General features: G+C 33.6%; 2 protein-coding genes across 4 annotated transcripts; both read right to left on the bottom strand.

Moving 5' to 3' along the window:
• Positions 1–3,052: 3,052 nt before the first annotated feature.
• On the bottom strand, positions 3,053–5,056 carry LOC120472112 (dual specificity protein phosphatase 14). 2 transcript variants are annotated; one of them, XM_039662163.2, is made up of 2 exons: positions 4,953–5,056; positions 3,053–3,750 (listed from the first exon to the last, which is right to left on the bottom strand). In XM_039662163.2, exons 1-2 carry the CDS (start codon positions 4,970–4,972, stop codon positions 3,207–3,209), a joined length of 564 nt encoding a protein of 187 aa, XP_039518097.2. In that variant the 5' UTR covers positions 4,973–5,056; the 3' UTR covers positions 3,053–3,206. The 2 variants fall into 2 exon arrangements, with proteins under 2 accessions (XP_039518097.2, XP_039518098.2); XM_039662164.2 differs by lacking the exon at positions 4,953–5,056 and adding an exon at positions 4,258–4,927.
• A 1,169-nt stretch (positions 5,057–6,225) lies between these two features.
• On the bottom strand, positions 6,226–12,761 carry kiss1rb (KISS1 receptor b). Of its 2 annotated transcripts, none has more exons than XM_039662147.2 (5): positions 12,499–12,639; positions 12,296–12,344; positions 10,532–10,667; positions 10,197–10,435; positions 6,226–7,602 (listed from the first exon to the last, which is right to left on the bottom strand). In XM_039662147.2, the coding sequence occupies exons 2-5, from the start codon at positions 12,323–12,325 to the stop codon at positions 7,222–7,224; spliced, it is 786 nt and encodes a 261-aa protein (XP_039518081.2). In that variant the 5' UTR covers positions 12,326–12,344; positions 12,499–12,639; the 3' UTR covers positions 6,226–7,221. The 2 variants fall into 2 exon arrangements, with proteins under 2 accessions (XP_039518081.2, XP_039518080.2); XM_039662146.2 differs by having other exon boundaries at positions 6,227–7,602; positions 12,296–12,420; positions 12,499–12,761.
• Between the last annotated feature and the right edge of the window lie 2,364 nt (positions 12,762–15,125).

Raw genomic sequence — 15,125 nt, 5'->3', positions numbered from 1 at the left:
GAAATAGACCTCCATGTAAACATAAAATGTGTTAATAATGTATTATCTGCTATAGCACTCCAAAACAATGCCAACCAGTTTCATAACTTTCACAGAATAACTTTCAGTTCTGTGTGTTTTTTGGTCCAGGAAACCAGACAATGAAAAAGTACTGTGAAGACTATACAGTCATAATTCAGGAAGATGGAAAGCCCCGCACAGCCTCATGGGCCGGACCAGGAATATTTGCACAATGCCCAGGGCATCTGATCATAATAACCTTTAAAAGGAAGCAATCTTCATGGTCACATTATACCACATATCAAATATTCACCATCATGGTGTGTTGTGTGAGAATTTTCACTTGCCAAAAAAACAAACTAGAAAAAAATATTTTTGGTTTAACTTAAAAAATGAAGTAACCTGGCTGCCTTAAAAATTTAAGTTCATTAAAATGAAAAAAAAAATTGAGTTAATACAATGAAGGAGATTGATTTAATCATCAGAAACTCAAAATATTGTGTTATCTGAACTAAATAAATTATTTAAGTTGATTTGACAAAAGGAAAAAATGTTGTGATTTCAAATCGTGAAAATATATTTTTTTTACAGTAGATCTCCATTGCAAAGGACTTTTTTAAGATTTCAAAACCTAAAAATGCATAAATGTTTCTGAGGCACCATGCATGCAGATTATTATAATTTCAGCACATCGGATCCAAAGGAAACAAAGATGGTGAAGCGCACGTGGGCCGAAGTTCAGAAACCGGTGAAGACTTGAAAAAGTGAATCATGTTTCGCTATAACATAAATCAAGTAACATTAATAACCCGTAATTTTTTTTTTTTTACGAATAATATTTATTTGTCTTGTCTGTGTAAAACCAAGGTAATGTTTGATGAACAATATTGTTCAAATAAAAGTTTTTTATGCTTGTTTTATGATTTTGCTTGATGATTTTATGACAAGCCTTAAAAACTAGTTATTTCAGACCGAGGGTCAGAATAGGGGCAAAAAACTTTATTAAAGGAGTAGTTCACTTTTTGAAAAAAACTTTTGCTGATAATTTACTCACCCCCATGTCATCCAAGATGTCCATGTCTTTCTTTCTTCAGTCGAAAAGAAATTAAGGTTTTTGATGAAAACATTCCAGCATTTTTCTCCTGGACTTCAATGGGAACCAAACGGTTCAAGGTCCAAATGAGAGTTTCATTGCAAACTGTTCAAAGGGCTTTAAACGATTCCAGACGATGAATAAGGGTCTTAACAAGCAAAACGATCGCTCATTTAAAAAATAAATAAAAAAGTTTACGTTTTATAAGCTCAAATGCTCGCCTTGCTCTGTGATGAGCGTTCGTGACTCTCCTGTTCAAACTCGTACATCAAAATGAACAAATCATTTTTCGAGTCATGACTCAAGGGTCCTAGATAAGATCCTTATTCATCGTCTGGTGTCGTTTAAAGCCCTTTGAAGCTGCACCGAAACTCTCATTTGGACCTTGAACCATTTGGACCCCATTGAAGTCCATTATATGGAGAAAATCCTGGAATGTTTTCATCAAAAACCTTTAAAAAAATGTTAAATTAAATTAGCAGCAATATTTATTTTAATTTATTAATTTTAATTTATTAACAAATTTAATTTAATTTAAGTAAATTATCAGCAAAAGTGTTTTTTTTAAAGTGACTCCTTTAACATTACAAGTGAACCTCAAGGAAACTATATATATATATATATATATATATATATATATATATATAAACTATATCTGGTGTCTGAATAATTTTTGGTTATTAAAAAATATTTATGTTATTGGTAATATATCCATACAATCAAACCAAAAAATATTCAGACACCTGATATATTTTTGTTATATTTTTTTTTCCCAAGTGGACACTTTAGTTAATTTATTTCGGTAAGTGAGGAGATCAAAATAAAGTAAACTGAATTCTAAATTGATTTGTGAGACAGTCTAACAGAAGGATGGACAAAATCAGTGAAATATCAACTAATTTGAGTTCTTGTCATATTTTATTACCATTTTATAAACTGTGATAATGGGAATGAGAAATGTTGAAGGTGTCTGAATAAATTTAGGTTATATTTAAATCTATCCCTTTAAAGTTACACACACATTACTGACATTGTTAGGAGGAATCACTCTAATATTTTAATAATTTTCACTCTCAATGTGCACTGGCCAGATTTTTTATTGTTTATTTTTTTCATGAGAGGAATTTGCCTTTGAACTTTCTTGTTCACGGATATTGTTGGTTCAAAAATATTCTTGGTAAACCACAACAATCTTACATGTAATCCGCATTGCAATGTCTGAATGCCATTGCACTGACCAACAAATAAAATGAACCAGATGGCATCTGCAAGCAAGTGATGCCAACTTTTTCTGAGCCATATTTGCGTTGATTTTAATAATCTAGTCCCAAGATGATTTTTAGTGGATGTCTGAGGTCAATGCACACAGATGTTTGCAAAGATGGCGCTGCCGTGAATAAGGCGTATAGGGAAGATATTTTGATTCAAGATTATGAGGCGCATGAATAAAAATAATAACAATGATGTGCACGATAAATCTTTTTTTTTAAACTGCAATATACCATTAAAAATAATACTTGTCAATTTGATTTAATGGGTGAAAATCCAGCTTTTAATGTTGTTTATGCATGTGTGTATGTGGTGTTTTTAATATGCTTTAAGACAAACCATGTGTAAATTCATAAGTCGACAGCATTGCTGAGTATTTTCTCCTTAAAACTGCAGTGAATCAAAGACAGTCTCAAAAACACGCTTTGAAATCGCTGACGTCACAAACGACCTTGTAACCAATCAGATCAACGAGTGATCGTCAACCAGTGGATCTCTGAGTGAGTGAGTGGGGGCGGGGCTCATTTGCATATTGTATTGTATACTAAATGAGTCAAGTTTTAAGGGGTACAAATTCACTATAGTGGGATTTTAAAATGAATGCGACAAGGTTTATGTTTTGACTCATTTTTTAAGCATACTAACATTTTATTGTGTCACTGCACTTCAATCAACATGCCAAACTAAGAATTCTTCCGCCATTTTCTGTCTTTTTATTGCATAACATCACAAACACTTAATTATGAACTTATAAAATCAAACATATCGTTGATACGCCCTCCCAAAAAAATTCAAAATCATTCAAATATGAATGAAATAATAAGAGAAACACACATTTCCTCTCCTAAAGTGGGATCAATCCCCTTGTTTCTCTCTCATATAAATCTGGAACGTCTCCAACAGGAGAGTTGATCATTCTGACTGTGTTTTCTCCATGTATTTTGCGCTCGTACTCGATGAGCTGCCTCCAGAAGCCGGGGTTCGGTCTGATGATGGGTCTCTGAGCTTTGAGGTGTGTGTGAGCCTCTGCTAGTGTGTGATGACAGTGTTTCATCAGGAACGCCAGACACAGAGACGCGGATCGACTGACGCCTGCGTTACAGTGAACCAGGACTCGTCCATGCTCTTCACAGACCTGCTGTATCTTATCAGCGACTGCGTCAAAATGCTCCGCGAGTCTGGATTCGGGATCATCGGAGACGGACACGCGCATATAATCCATCGTGGGAATGTTCGCGTTTCTTGTGTCCTGAGTAGTTGCATTAATAACACATGTGATGTTGAGAGAGCGTATGACTGAAGAGTCGTTTGCCGTTTTGCCGTTGCCGATGTACAAACAGTCCGTGATCTGAGCGAACCCTCCGAGTCCTCCAGACATGATGTGAACACTGGGAACAAATGCGCAAGATTAATAGTGCAAACGTCATAACTAAACAAGGACACTTTGTTATGGTAAACTTTTATGTGTTGGCTTGATAGACAGACAGACAGACAGACAGACAGACAGACAGACAGACAGACAGACAGACAGACAGACAGACAGATAGATAGATAGATAGATAGATAGATAGATAGATAGATAGATAGATAGATAGATAGATAGATAGATAGATGGATGCTGGACAGACAGACAGATATATATATATATATATATATATATATAGGTAGATAGATAGATAGATAGATAGATAGATAGATAGATAGATAGATAGATAGATAGATAGATAGATAGATAGATAGATAGAAAGAACGTTAGAAAGACAGACAGACAGACAGACATAGATAGATAAACAGATCGATAGATGGATGGATGCTGGACAGACAGACAGATATATAGAAAGATAGACAGCCGGTGTTCTGACAATTCATGCTACCCATCGAGATTTGCTACTTACCGGTTATGCGCATGTGCAGACTCCGGTTTTTTTTTTTTTTTTTTTTTTTCAAAAGGTACATTTTCCTGTTATAATGTATAATTTCCCTTTAAAAAATGCTTACTATCATATGAATATTTGTACGGTCAGCCAGCTGAAAAGGAATAACTGAAAGTTTCAGTTACTATATGAGGAAAGGCGCTTTGACAAGTCAAAGATGAATATTTTATGATAATTTTTACTTTTCACACCGTTTTAAAAACAAAAACAGTAGTCTACAGTATACAGTAGCTACTCATATCTTACAATTGTATTTCATACGACTTTAATCGGCATTCTGTGATCAATTCGCGCTACGGTACCATTTTTCGACAAGGCAGCAAAAATTGGCAGAACACCGGACGGACGGATAAATGGATAGACAGACAAAAAGATATATAGATTTGTCTTGAAAACACGTTCACATCAAACACAAAGGCTCGTTCACGTTAGCACAATTTTCATCAAGAGATGTATTTTCCTCTGACTGACACTGACGCACTCTGATGTGCTGCTCTTTCTGAATGCTTTCATATCATACACGGTAGTTTTTAATCATGTACGTGTAGTTATCGATAGTTTACGCTGCATTGTAAAGTAGTAATATTTGATTGCTTTAAGTGGGCTGTAATAACTAACTACAAAAAGGGTGTTCAAATATAAGTGAGATTTCTCACCTGCGCGCGACTGCTGTCATCAGAGCTCTTCTTCCACTCACTGCGGCTCGAGGACACTGCGCGCTCACAGCGACACCTACCGTCGACCGAGACGCAACAGCTGAACAAAACCTATCGGACGACAATTAAATCTGTCTATTTATTTACCTGTCTTAAACCTTAACAAGCAACTCGAATACATTGCACCAAAACAAAATATCATTGTAACTATTTAACTCTATTTATGCTGATTCGATTTAAAAATAACAAGGCGTGGCTTGTACAAGGGTTTGTTGATGCTTTCAGTGATGAAACACACTCAGTTGCTGTCACCGAGGTATTTAACGTTTTATATAAGCTATTTGATTTCTATTCATTGGGATTTGAGTGATTTGGTGTTCCTCCCACATTGACATCAACATGATTCAATTACATGTGTATTATTGTAATAAATTCATTACAACAAACAACAAAAGTCTTATTGCACTCACTACAAAAATGACATCCATTTCAGTGGTGTTGGTCCAAGAGGTTCACTGTAAGAAACAAATATCTGTAGAAAATGGAAAATAATGTTCTTTCACGACATTATTCGTTTCAGTTACGGTCGGGCATTTCCTTTCACCTTAAAACACAACAAAATACCTCGAAATATTGGTACCTGTCAAAAAATCTATGTGGAAAATTGCTCTAATCATGGGATCATTTTTTGTGGATTTAGTTTTAATTCATATTCATTCATAAACACTTTCACTAGAAATACAGAATTCAGAAAACGTTGTTATTAGTGACACCTGTGGCTGTTAAGTGAATTGCAGCCAGAAACAAAAAAATCTTGCATTTGAAATCATATCGAAGTATGAACTAATCGGGAACTAACTTGTGAAATTATTATTCTTACACTACTAGTCTAAATCAAAGACATGATGTGCTGTCCCCATCACCTAAATGTTACCAACAATGCTTTGTTAAAGTTATGTTCGTGGATATTTCTGTTTATCTGTAGAGATGAAAGATAGCTACCCACTTTAAAAAGTGTGCTTAATTATAGGCCTATTGAATGTTCACTTGTGGTGTACTTTAAATATTAAAAGTTTACTTTTTAAAAAACTGCACTTGCAGATAATATAATAAAAGAGAAATGATATAAGAGTACACTTTCATGACTGTTTCTTCACAAACTTAAAAAAGTACAATATTTTTAATATGTACACTTATGTTAATGTGTTGACTAAATTACTAAAGTACGTGTAAAGGACTTGATTATTGTACTTGACATTACATTTAAAGTTAATATATTTTAAATGTACAAAATTGCAACTTCATCATAACATATGTGTAACAAATATAGTTAAACACATCACATAAAAGTTTCAATATAACACTGAAGTATATTTCAGCTAACCATACATGCAATCGTTTTTGACGGAACATTTAGCAATATACTTTAACCATAGAAGTTATGAAATTACATAAAGTAAAAAACGAGAGCTATTTGCATTTAATATACATTTTTAAATTCCCCCGTAGTCAATAATTTTATCCCTTAAAACTCATCTTTGATCAACAAAATTACATATTTAAACGTTTTTCCCTTAAAAAAAAAAAATTCTTCATGCCTTATATCTTGAATGTAACTCGACACCCTCGCCTTATTCAGTATACGCGGTTCTATAAATATGCAAATGAGCCACGCCTCCACTCACACGTTGATCTGACTGGTTAAATGTCAACAAATACATTTTTATTTAATTGCAATTAACATGCATTTGTAAAGCATTACATTAGTTCACACCCAAGTACATTATTTTAAAGTGTAGCTATTATTTCTGTAATAAGTACTCTTTTTTAAAGTGTATTTCTTTTTCACAAGTGTATACATTCAGTCCCATATAGAGTATTTGGAAAGAATTGTTTTAATTTGATTGTTTGTTCCAGTTGAATCAAAAATGATGTCCTTCTTTACAAATAACACATTTTTTAAAACATAAGTTTAGATTTTAATTAGTTTTACAATCGAAATCTAAAGTTTTTACAAACAAACTTGGTTTCCCTGGTTACGCCTGACGGTTTATTTAGCAACCGGAGACATTTAGTCCGCTGCCTGTTGCTATGGTTACACACAGCTGATGTAGCCAGCGCATTGAACAGTCAGTTTCACCAGAACTCCTTTACTAGGTGTCCTCTATCACTTTTTAATGTACACCCTGCAGCAGCCAATCAGTATCGAGTATTATTCACCCAGACCATGGTATAAAAGTGTTATTGATTTCGCTTATAAAAGGTCTGATTATGCATAACCTGTCCAAAGCATCCTTTGAGGTTGGGATGAAAGAAAGTTCATCTCTCTGTTATAGGTTACAGCCTCGGTTGTTCTCGAGCTCCTTTTGAAGATCAGAGGAAACACACTTCTGAAGGCCTTCCTAAAGTTGGCTCCCATAAATGCGTAGATCACGGGATTTATGGAGGAATTGGAATAGGACATGCAGTGAGCCCAGATCTTGAGTTTGTAGAGTGTATAACTGTGACTGACATCTTCAGAACAGAATGCTTGAAAGAGAATCAGGATCTGAATTGGACCCCAGCAGAATATAAACAGCAGAACCATCACAACCACCATTCTGGAGACTCTGGTCCGCACGGCCTCCACTCGCTCCGCTGGAGTCTGCAGCTGGAAAACAAACACCATCAGACACGTCAGGGTTCATTATGGGTCATATATAGTCAAAACTACATTTATTCAGACAGCTTCAACATCTCTCACATTATCACAGTTTATTTGCTATAGTTTAGAAAATGGTAATGAGAACTCTGATACTGAGTTATGAACTCAGTTGATATTCCACTGGTTTTGTCCGTCCTTCTGTTAGACTCCTTCTGCTAGTAAAACAAATATATAAAAATATGTATATATATATATATATATATATGGTGTCTGAATATTCATAATTTTCTTCTACACTGAAAACTTGTTTCCTCAATTTAATTAAGTAATTGGGTCTCTCAAAACTTGGGTATTTAAGTTCACTTAACGTGGTGCTCATGCCGACTAAAACTGCTAAGTTTACTCTGTGTTCACAGTGTACTAAAATAGCTGTTTTCACTTAACTCGGTGTTCATTTAGTGTACTTACAGAATTAAGTTCACTTAACTTGTTTACAGTGTACTTACATAATTAAGTTTACTTAACTTGGTGTTTACATAGTGTACTTACAGAATTAAGTTCACTTAACTTGGTGTTCACATAGTGTACTTACAGAATTAAGTTCACTTAACTTGGTGTTCACATAATGTACTTACAGAATAAAGTTAACTTAACTTGCTCACAGTGTACTTACAGAATAAAGTTTACTTAACTTAGTGTTCATATAGTGTACTTACAGAATTAAGTTCACTTAACTTGGTGTTTACATAGTGTACTTACATAATTAAGTTTACTTAACTTGGTGTTCACATAGTGTACTTACAGAATTAAGTTCACTTAACTTGGTGTTCACATAATGTACTTACAGAATTAAGTTCACTTAACTTCTTCACAGTGTACTTACAGAATAAAGTTAACTTAACTTGCTCACAGTGTACTTACAGAATAAAGTTTACTTAACTTAGTGTTCATATAGTGTACTTACAGAATTAAGTTCACTTAACTTGGTGTTTACATAGTGTACTTACATAATTAAGTTTACTTAACTTGGTGTTCACATAGTGTACTTACAGAATTAAATTCACTTAACTTGGTGTTCACATAATGTACTTACAGAATAAAGTTAACTTAATTTGTTCATAGTGTACTTACAGAATTAAGTTCACTTAACTTGGTGTTCACATAATGTACTTACAGAATTAAGTTCACTTAACTTCTTCACAGTGTACTTACAGAATAAAGTTAACTTAACTTGCTCACAGTGTACTTACAGAATAAAGTTTACTTAACTTAGTGTTCATATAGTGTACTTACAGAATTAAGTTCACTTAACTTGGTGTTTACATAGTGTACTTACATAATTAAGTTTACTTAACTTGGTGTTCACATAGTGTACTTACAGAATTAAGTTTACTTAACTTGGTGTTCACATAGTGTACTTACAGAATTAAATTCACTTAACTTGGTGTTCACATAATGTACTTACAGAATAAAGTTAACTTAATTTGTTCATAGTGTACTTACAGAATTAAGTTTACTTAACTTGGTGTTTACATAGTGTACTTACAGAATTAAGTTCACTTAACTTGGTGTTTACATAGTGTACTTACAGAATTAAGTTCACTTAACTTGGTGTTTACATAGTGTACTTACAGAATTAAGTTCACTTAACTTGGTGTTTACATAGTGTACTTACATAATTAAGTTTACTTAACTTGGTGTTTACATAGTGTACTTACAGAATTAAGTTCACTTAACTTGGTGTTCACATAATGTACTTACAGAATTAAGTTCACTTAACTTCTTCACAGTGTACTTACAGAATAAAGTTAACTTAACTTGCTCACAGTGTACTTACAGAATAAAGTTTACTTAACTTAGTGTTCATATAGTGTACTTACAGAATTAAGTTCACTTAACTTGGTGTTTACATAGTGTACTTACATAATTAAGTTTACTTAACTTGGTGTTCACATAGTGTACTTACAGAATTAAGTTTACTTAACTTGGTGTTCACATAGTGTACTTACAGAATTAAATTCACTTAACTTGGTGTTCACATAATGTACTTACAGAATAAAGTTAACTTAATTTGTTCATAGTGTACTTACAGAATTAAGTTTACTTAACTTGGTGTTTACATAGTGTACTTACAGAATTAAGTTCACTTAACTTGGTGTTTACATAGTGTACTTACAGAATTAAGTTCACTTAACTTGGTGTTTACATAGTGTACTTACAGAATTAAGTTCACTTAACTTGGTGTTTACATAGTGTACTTACAGAATTAAGTTCACTTAACTTGGTGTTCACATAATGTACTTACAGAATAAAGTTAACTTAACTTGCTCACAGTGTACTTACAGAATAAAGTTTACTTAACTTAGTGTTCATATAGTGTACTTACAGAATTAAGTTCACTTAACTTGGTGTTTACATAGTGTACTTACAGAATTAAGTTAACTTAACTTGGTGTTCATATAGTGTACTTACAGAATTAAGTTCACTTAACTTGGTGTTCACATAGTGTACTTACAGAATTAAGTTAACTTAACTTGGTGTTCATATAGCGTACTTAAGTGCACTTAGCGTTATAATGCAGAAATGTAACACCACAGTACCTGGTTACAGCCATGAGCAGGTTCCACCGTGGCTTGACCCATGCGTTTGAGCATGAAAGTGTAACACATGCAGATGGTGATCAGAGGCAGCAAGTAAACAGCCAAGAAGGAGTAAAGAATATAAGCTCTCTTATGAACGAGAGAAGGAAAGGCCTCGGTGCAGTACGTCTGCGGACCGAACCAGAACGAAGACTCTGTGTGCTGATACAACGCGATCGGCACTGAAAGCAGCAGAGAACCTGCGTGAAAAGATATGAATATAATCATTTATTTTACCAATAGGCAATAAAAACTATGAAAATAAAAGCCATTCATTCAAAATAACCCTTTCATACATATCCAAATAGTGGTGCATGCAGTCAGAGCCGTCTGTGGTGTTCGATGATGGAGAGACTGGAGTGGGTAGACCGTCACATAAAACCGATCCACACTCATTGCAGACAAAGTGATGCAGGTTGCCTGAGCAGTGACCTGAGATCAGTCAAAGACACACACACCTAGATCACACATTCAGCATATACTGTACGGTTTAGGCAAGAACAGTTTAGATGGATGTGCAACCATTCAGTTATACAGGTAAAACTCAAAAAATTAGAATTCTGTGCAAAAGTTCATTTCAGTAATTCAACTTAAAAGGTGAAACTAATATATAGAGTCATTACATGCAAAGTGAGATATTTCAAGCCTTTATTTCAAGCCTTTATAATTTTGATGAGTTTCAATTTATGAAGTTTTTCATAAGCTGTAAACCATAATCATCAAAATTATAACAATTAAAGGCTTGAAATATCTCACTTTGCATGTAACGAGTCTATGTAATCAATTAGTTTCACCTTTTAAGTTGAATTACTGAAATAAATTAACCTTTGCACGATATTCTAATTTTTCAAGTTCACCTGTAAATAAGGCTCCACAACTAGACATCATGGAAGATATTAAGTCAACTACATGATCACAAAGTTAAGTGAACTTAGCAATTAAGGTTCAGTTACATTAACAATAAGTGAACTTAATTCTGTAAGTATGTTATATGAACAAGTTAAGTCCAATTAATTCTGTAAGTACACTGAATGAATACCAAATTAAGTGAACTTAATTCTGTAAGTACGCTATATGGACACTGAGTTAAGTGAACTTAATTCTGTATGTACATTAAATGAGCACCAAGTTAAGTGAACTTAATTCTGTAAGTATGCTATATAAACAAGTTAAGTCAAATTAATTCTGTAAGTACACTTAATGAGCACTGAATTAAGTGAACTTAAATCTGTAGGTACACTGAATGAACACAGAGTTAAGTGAACTTAATTCTGTAAGTATGCTACATGGACACCGAGTTGAGGGAACTTAATTCTGTAAGTACGCTAAATGAATATCAAGTTAAGTTAACTTAATTCTGTAAGTACACTGAATGAACACCAAGTTAAGTGAACTTAATTCTGTAAGTACATTAAATGAGCACAGAGTTAAGTGAACTTAATTCTGTAAGTACATTAAATGAGCACCAAGTTAAGTGAACTTAATTCTGTAAGTACGCTATATAAACAAATTAAGTCAAATTAATTCTGTAAGTACACTTAATGAACACTGAGTTAAGTGAACTTAATTCTGTAGGTACACTGAATGAAGACCGAGTTAAGTGAACTTAATTCTGTAAGTACGCTAAATGAACAGCAAGTTAAGTGAACTTGATTCTGTAAGTACACTGAATGAAAAAGTACGCTGAACACCAAGTTAAGTAAACTTAATTCTGCAAGTACTCTAAATGAACACCAAGTTACGTGAACTTAATTCTGTAAGTACACTATATGAACACCAAATGAAGTAAACTTAATTCTGTAAGTACACTATATGAACACCAAGTTAAGTGAACCCAACAATTTAAGTACACTATGAACACAGAGTAAACTTCAGTCGACATGAGCACCACGTTAAGTAGCCATTCAGTTATAAATGCATTTTGCCCATATTTCTGCTCAAATAAGATACTGTAATGTATTCATATATCATTGGTCTTTATTTACAATATGGCATTTCATGCATTACATTTTCCCCCTCCCCTACATGGAAAAAATTCTACACAGTAAAAACGCTCTCACCTGTTGCAGATAATTGACCAGCCGACACATGAAGTCCCCAAATATCCAGCTAGGAAGAGTGTATAAAGTGGCAGTGAAAGGAACACAACAAACCAGGAAAAGTATATCTGTGGTTGCAAGATTAACTGAAGAGAAAGAGAGTGTTTATTAAAACATTGAGAGAAGCACTGTACATGCTATTCTGAGAAACAAACCTTTCATACCTATGTAGAGGTTTGTAACCGTTTTCATCTGCTGGTTTTTGACGACGACATAGATGACCAAAAAGTTCCCCACCAAGCCTACAAACATGATGAGGGTGAAGAACACTGGGACCAGCCAGGCGTCCACCAGCGGCATCGGGCTTTCAGATCTCATGGGATCTGACTGATTACAATCATAAATCTTTGCTTGATTACTGCACAAGATGAGTTGTGGAGCCTCGTTGGTCCTGTTACTTTCTGCCATTATAGAGATGCGTCACCATGCTAATAATAACCTGAAACGCAAAAACATATTCAGGTTCATTTTCTAGGAGTACAAGTGTGCATGTTCATTATGCTATTTTTGCACATAACGTAAAAAACACAGGTTGTACACAGGTTATCTCACTGGATTTTGTGCATTTACATGAACATGGTTTTTAGTTCAACTGCACTAAAATAACATGTAAACTTAAGTTCACTTAGCTTGGTGCTCATGTGACTCTACTTAAACTACCAAGTTCACTTAACTTGTGTTCATATAGTGCACTTCGAGTTAAGTGAACTTGCTGTATGTCTTTACACTGTAAAAAATGGTTTAACTTAAAAAAATTAAGTAACCTGGTTGCCTTAAAATTTTAAGTTTATTGAACTGGAAAAAGTGAGTTAATACATTGAAGGAGACTGATCTAATCATCAGAAACTCAAAATAATAAGTTATCTGAACTAAATAAACTATTTAAGTTGATTTGACAAAAGAAAAAATGTTGTGATAACAAATCTTTCACTTAAGAATTAAGTTCACTTAACTTGATGCTCATGTAGACTACTTCAATGAATTGAGTTCACTTAACATGTTTCATATAATGCACTTAAACTGCCAAGTTGACTAAACTTGTTGTTCACAGTGTGCTTCAATTGGTAAGTTCACTTAACTTGGTGTTAGTGAACACATACATTTCAATAGCATGCATTAAGTCTTCCAATATCAATGTTCAGAGCAAACTTGCACAGTGAGATCATATTGTTTACATATCATCATAATAACTAATGAGTATAATCATCATATATCAGTTAAACAAAGATAATACGGAGCAAAAATCATATGTTAACAACATATCTTTGTTTTTTTCTCTGGTTTATACTTACGAGTGAAACAAATTCAGTGGAGTACGAAAAAACACTTATTAAAGTTGCATTATATGAAAACAGGTCTCAATATCTTCATATTTCAAGTAAATTTATCATGTTATCATTATATATATTTATTAGATAACAATGTAAAGACTGATTAAACCTTTTTAGAAGATATTTTGGTAGTGTCACTTAATTTTATTTACATACATGTTACTATTATCAGAAAAGTATGCATAATTATTAACAACTAACCCCTAAATCAGTTACACTGTTACGATGTCCATATTACAGTATAGCTATAATTAATTTACTTATTTATATTAGTTAACAACATGTAGTTACAATAGGATTAGGGTTTGTTGATGCATAATTTTCTGTTAGGCTATAACAAGGACACTTTAAAATAAAGTGTAACCCCTAAATTATACACTAACCCTATAGTTAGTTGTGTTTTCACACTGTAACAACGGCAACTTAAAATGTGTGCACATTAAACAGTCAAACTATCAAATAGACCTAAATGCATCACAGAGTCTACAATTTCCTAAACACATATTGCTCTTTCCCAAAATTTTAAGAAAAAAATAAATAAATAAATAATAACATGCAATATTAGCTTACCTCTTTTAAGTACTTTTGCTCTTATTAGAAAGAAAAGATTCTTCGTAAACCATCCATCAGTCCAATGTAAAACTAAATCTTTGAGTCTGTGTGGAGATCTCACCGTGCAGTGACGTCACTCGAGCACGCACGCGCACGCGCAGGGAGGAGCAAAACAGCACGCGCTGTGCGACTCTGCACAAAGGCCTTTTAACACTCATTTACAACATTTGTTTTATACAAGGGTTTAACTTTATTTTCATGCTACTAAATGTTTTTTTGATATTGGCACTTTTAGCTAGAGTTCAGAGACTAGTGAATCATGTAATAATGACCTGGTTAACTGCAAAATGACAGCTTACTATATTTCGATAAGCCATGAGCCGATAAACATTATAAAAATTAAATATGCACAGCTGGCCCAGGAATAATATTAGATTACAGCATTATATGTAAGATAAATTCACTCAAAATCTTACTCATGTCAGGAGCTTCATTGGATTTCTCATCATGGATTTTGTTTGAATTCATTACTCAAATTAAACAGCTTGTAAACGTTACTTATCACTAGAAATAAAAGCTTAAATAACCCGTTAAACTTTAAAGTATAATCTCTGCACATTTGCCTCATTATACGTGATTCTATGAATATGCGAATGAGCCCCGCCTCCACTCACTCACTCAGAGATCCACTGGTTGATCTGATTGGTTACAAGGTCGTTTGTGACGTCAGAAACACCAGCGATTTCAAACTGTGTTTTTGAGACTGTCTTCAGTTCACTGCAGTTTTAATCAATACTGTCGACTTATGAATTTTCACGTTTTGTCTTAAAGCATATTAAAAACACCACAGACACATAAACAACATTAAAAGCTGGATTTTCACTACAAGGGACTCAAAGGCCTATATT

The sequence above is a fragment of the Pimephales promelas genome, chromosome 4 (genome assembly GCF_988280905.1).
Source record: "Pimephales promelas chromosome 4, fPimPro1.hap1.1, whole genome shotgun sequence".
NCBI lineage: Eukaryota > Metazoa > Chordata > Actinopteri > Cypriniformes > Leuciscidae > Pimephales > Pimephales promelas.
Note: the sequence above shows the minus strand (reverse complement) of the source record. Positions and strands in the feature narration are given on the sequence as shown.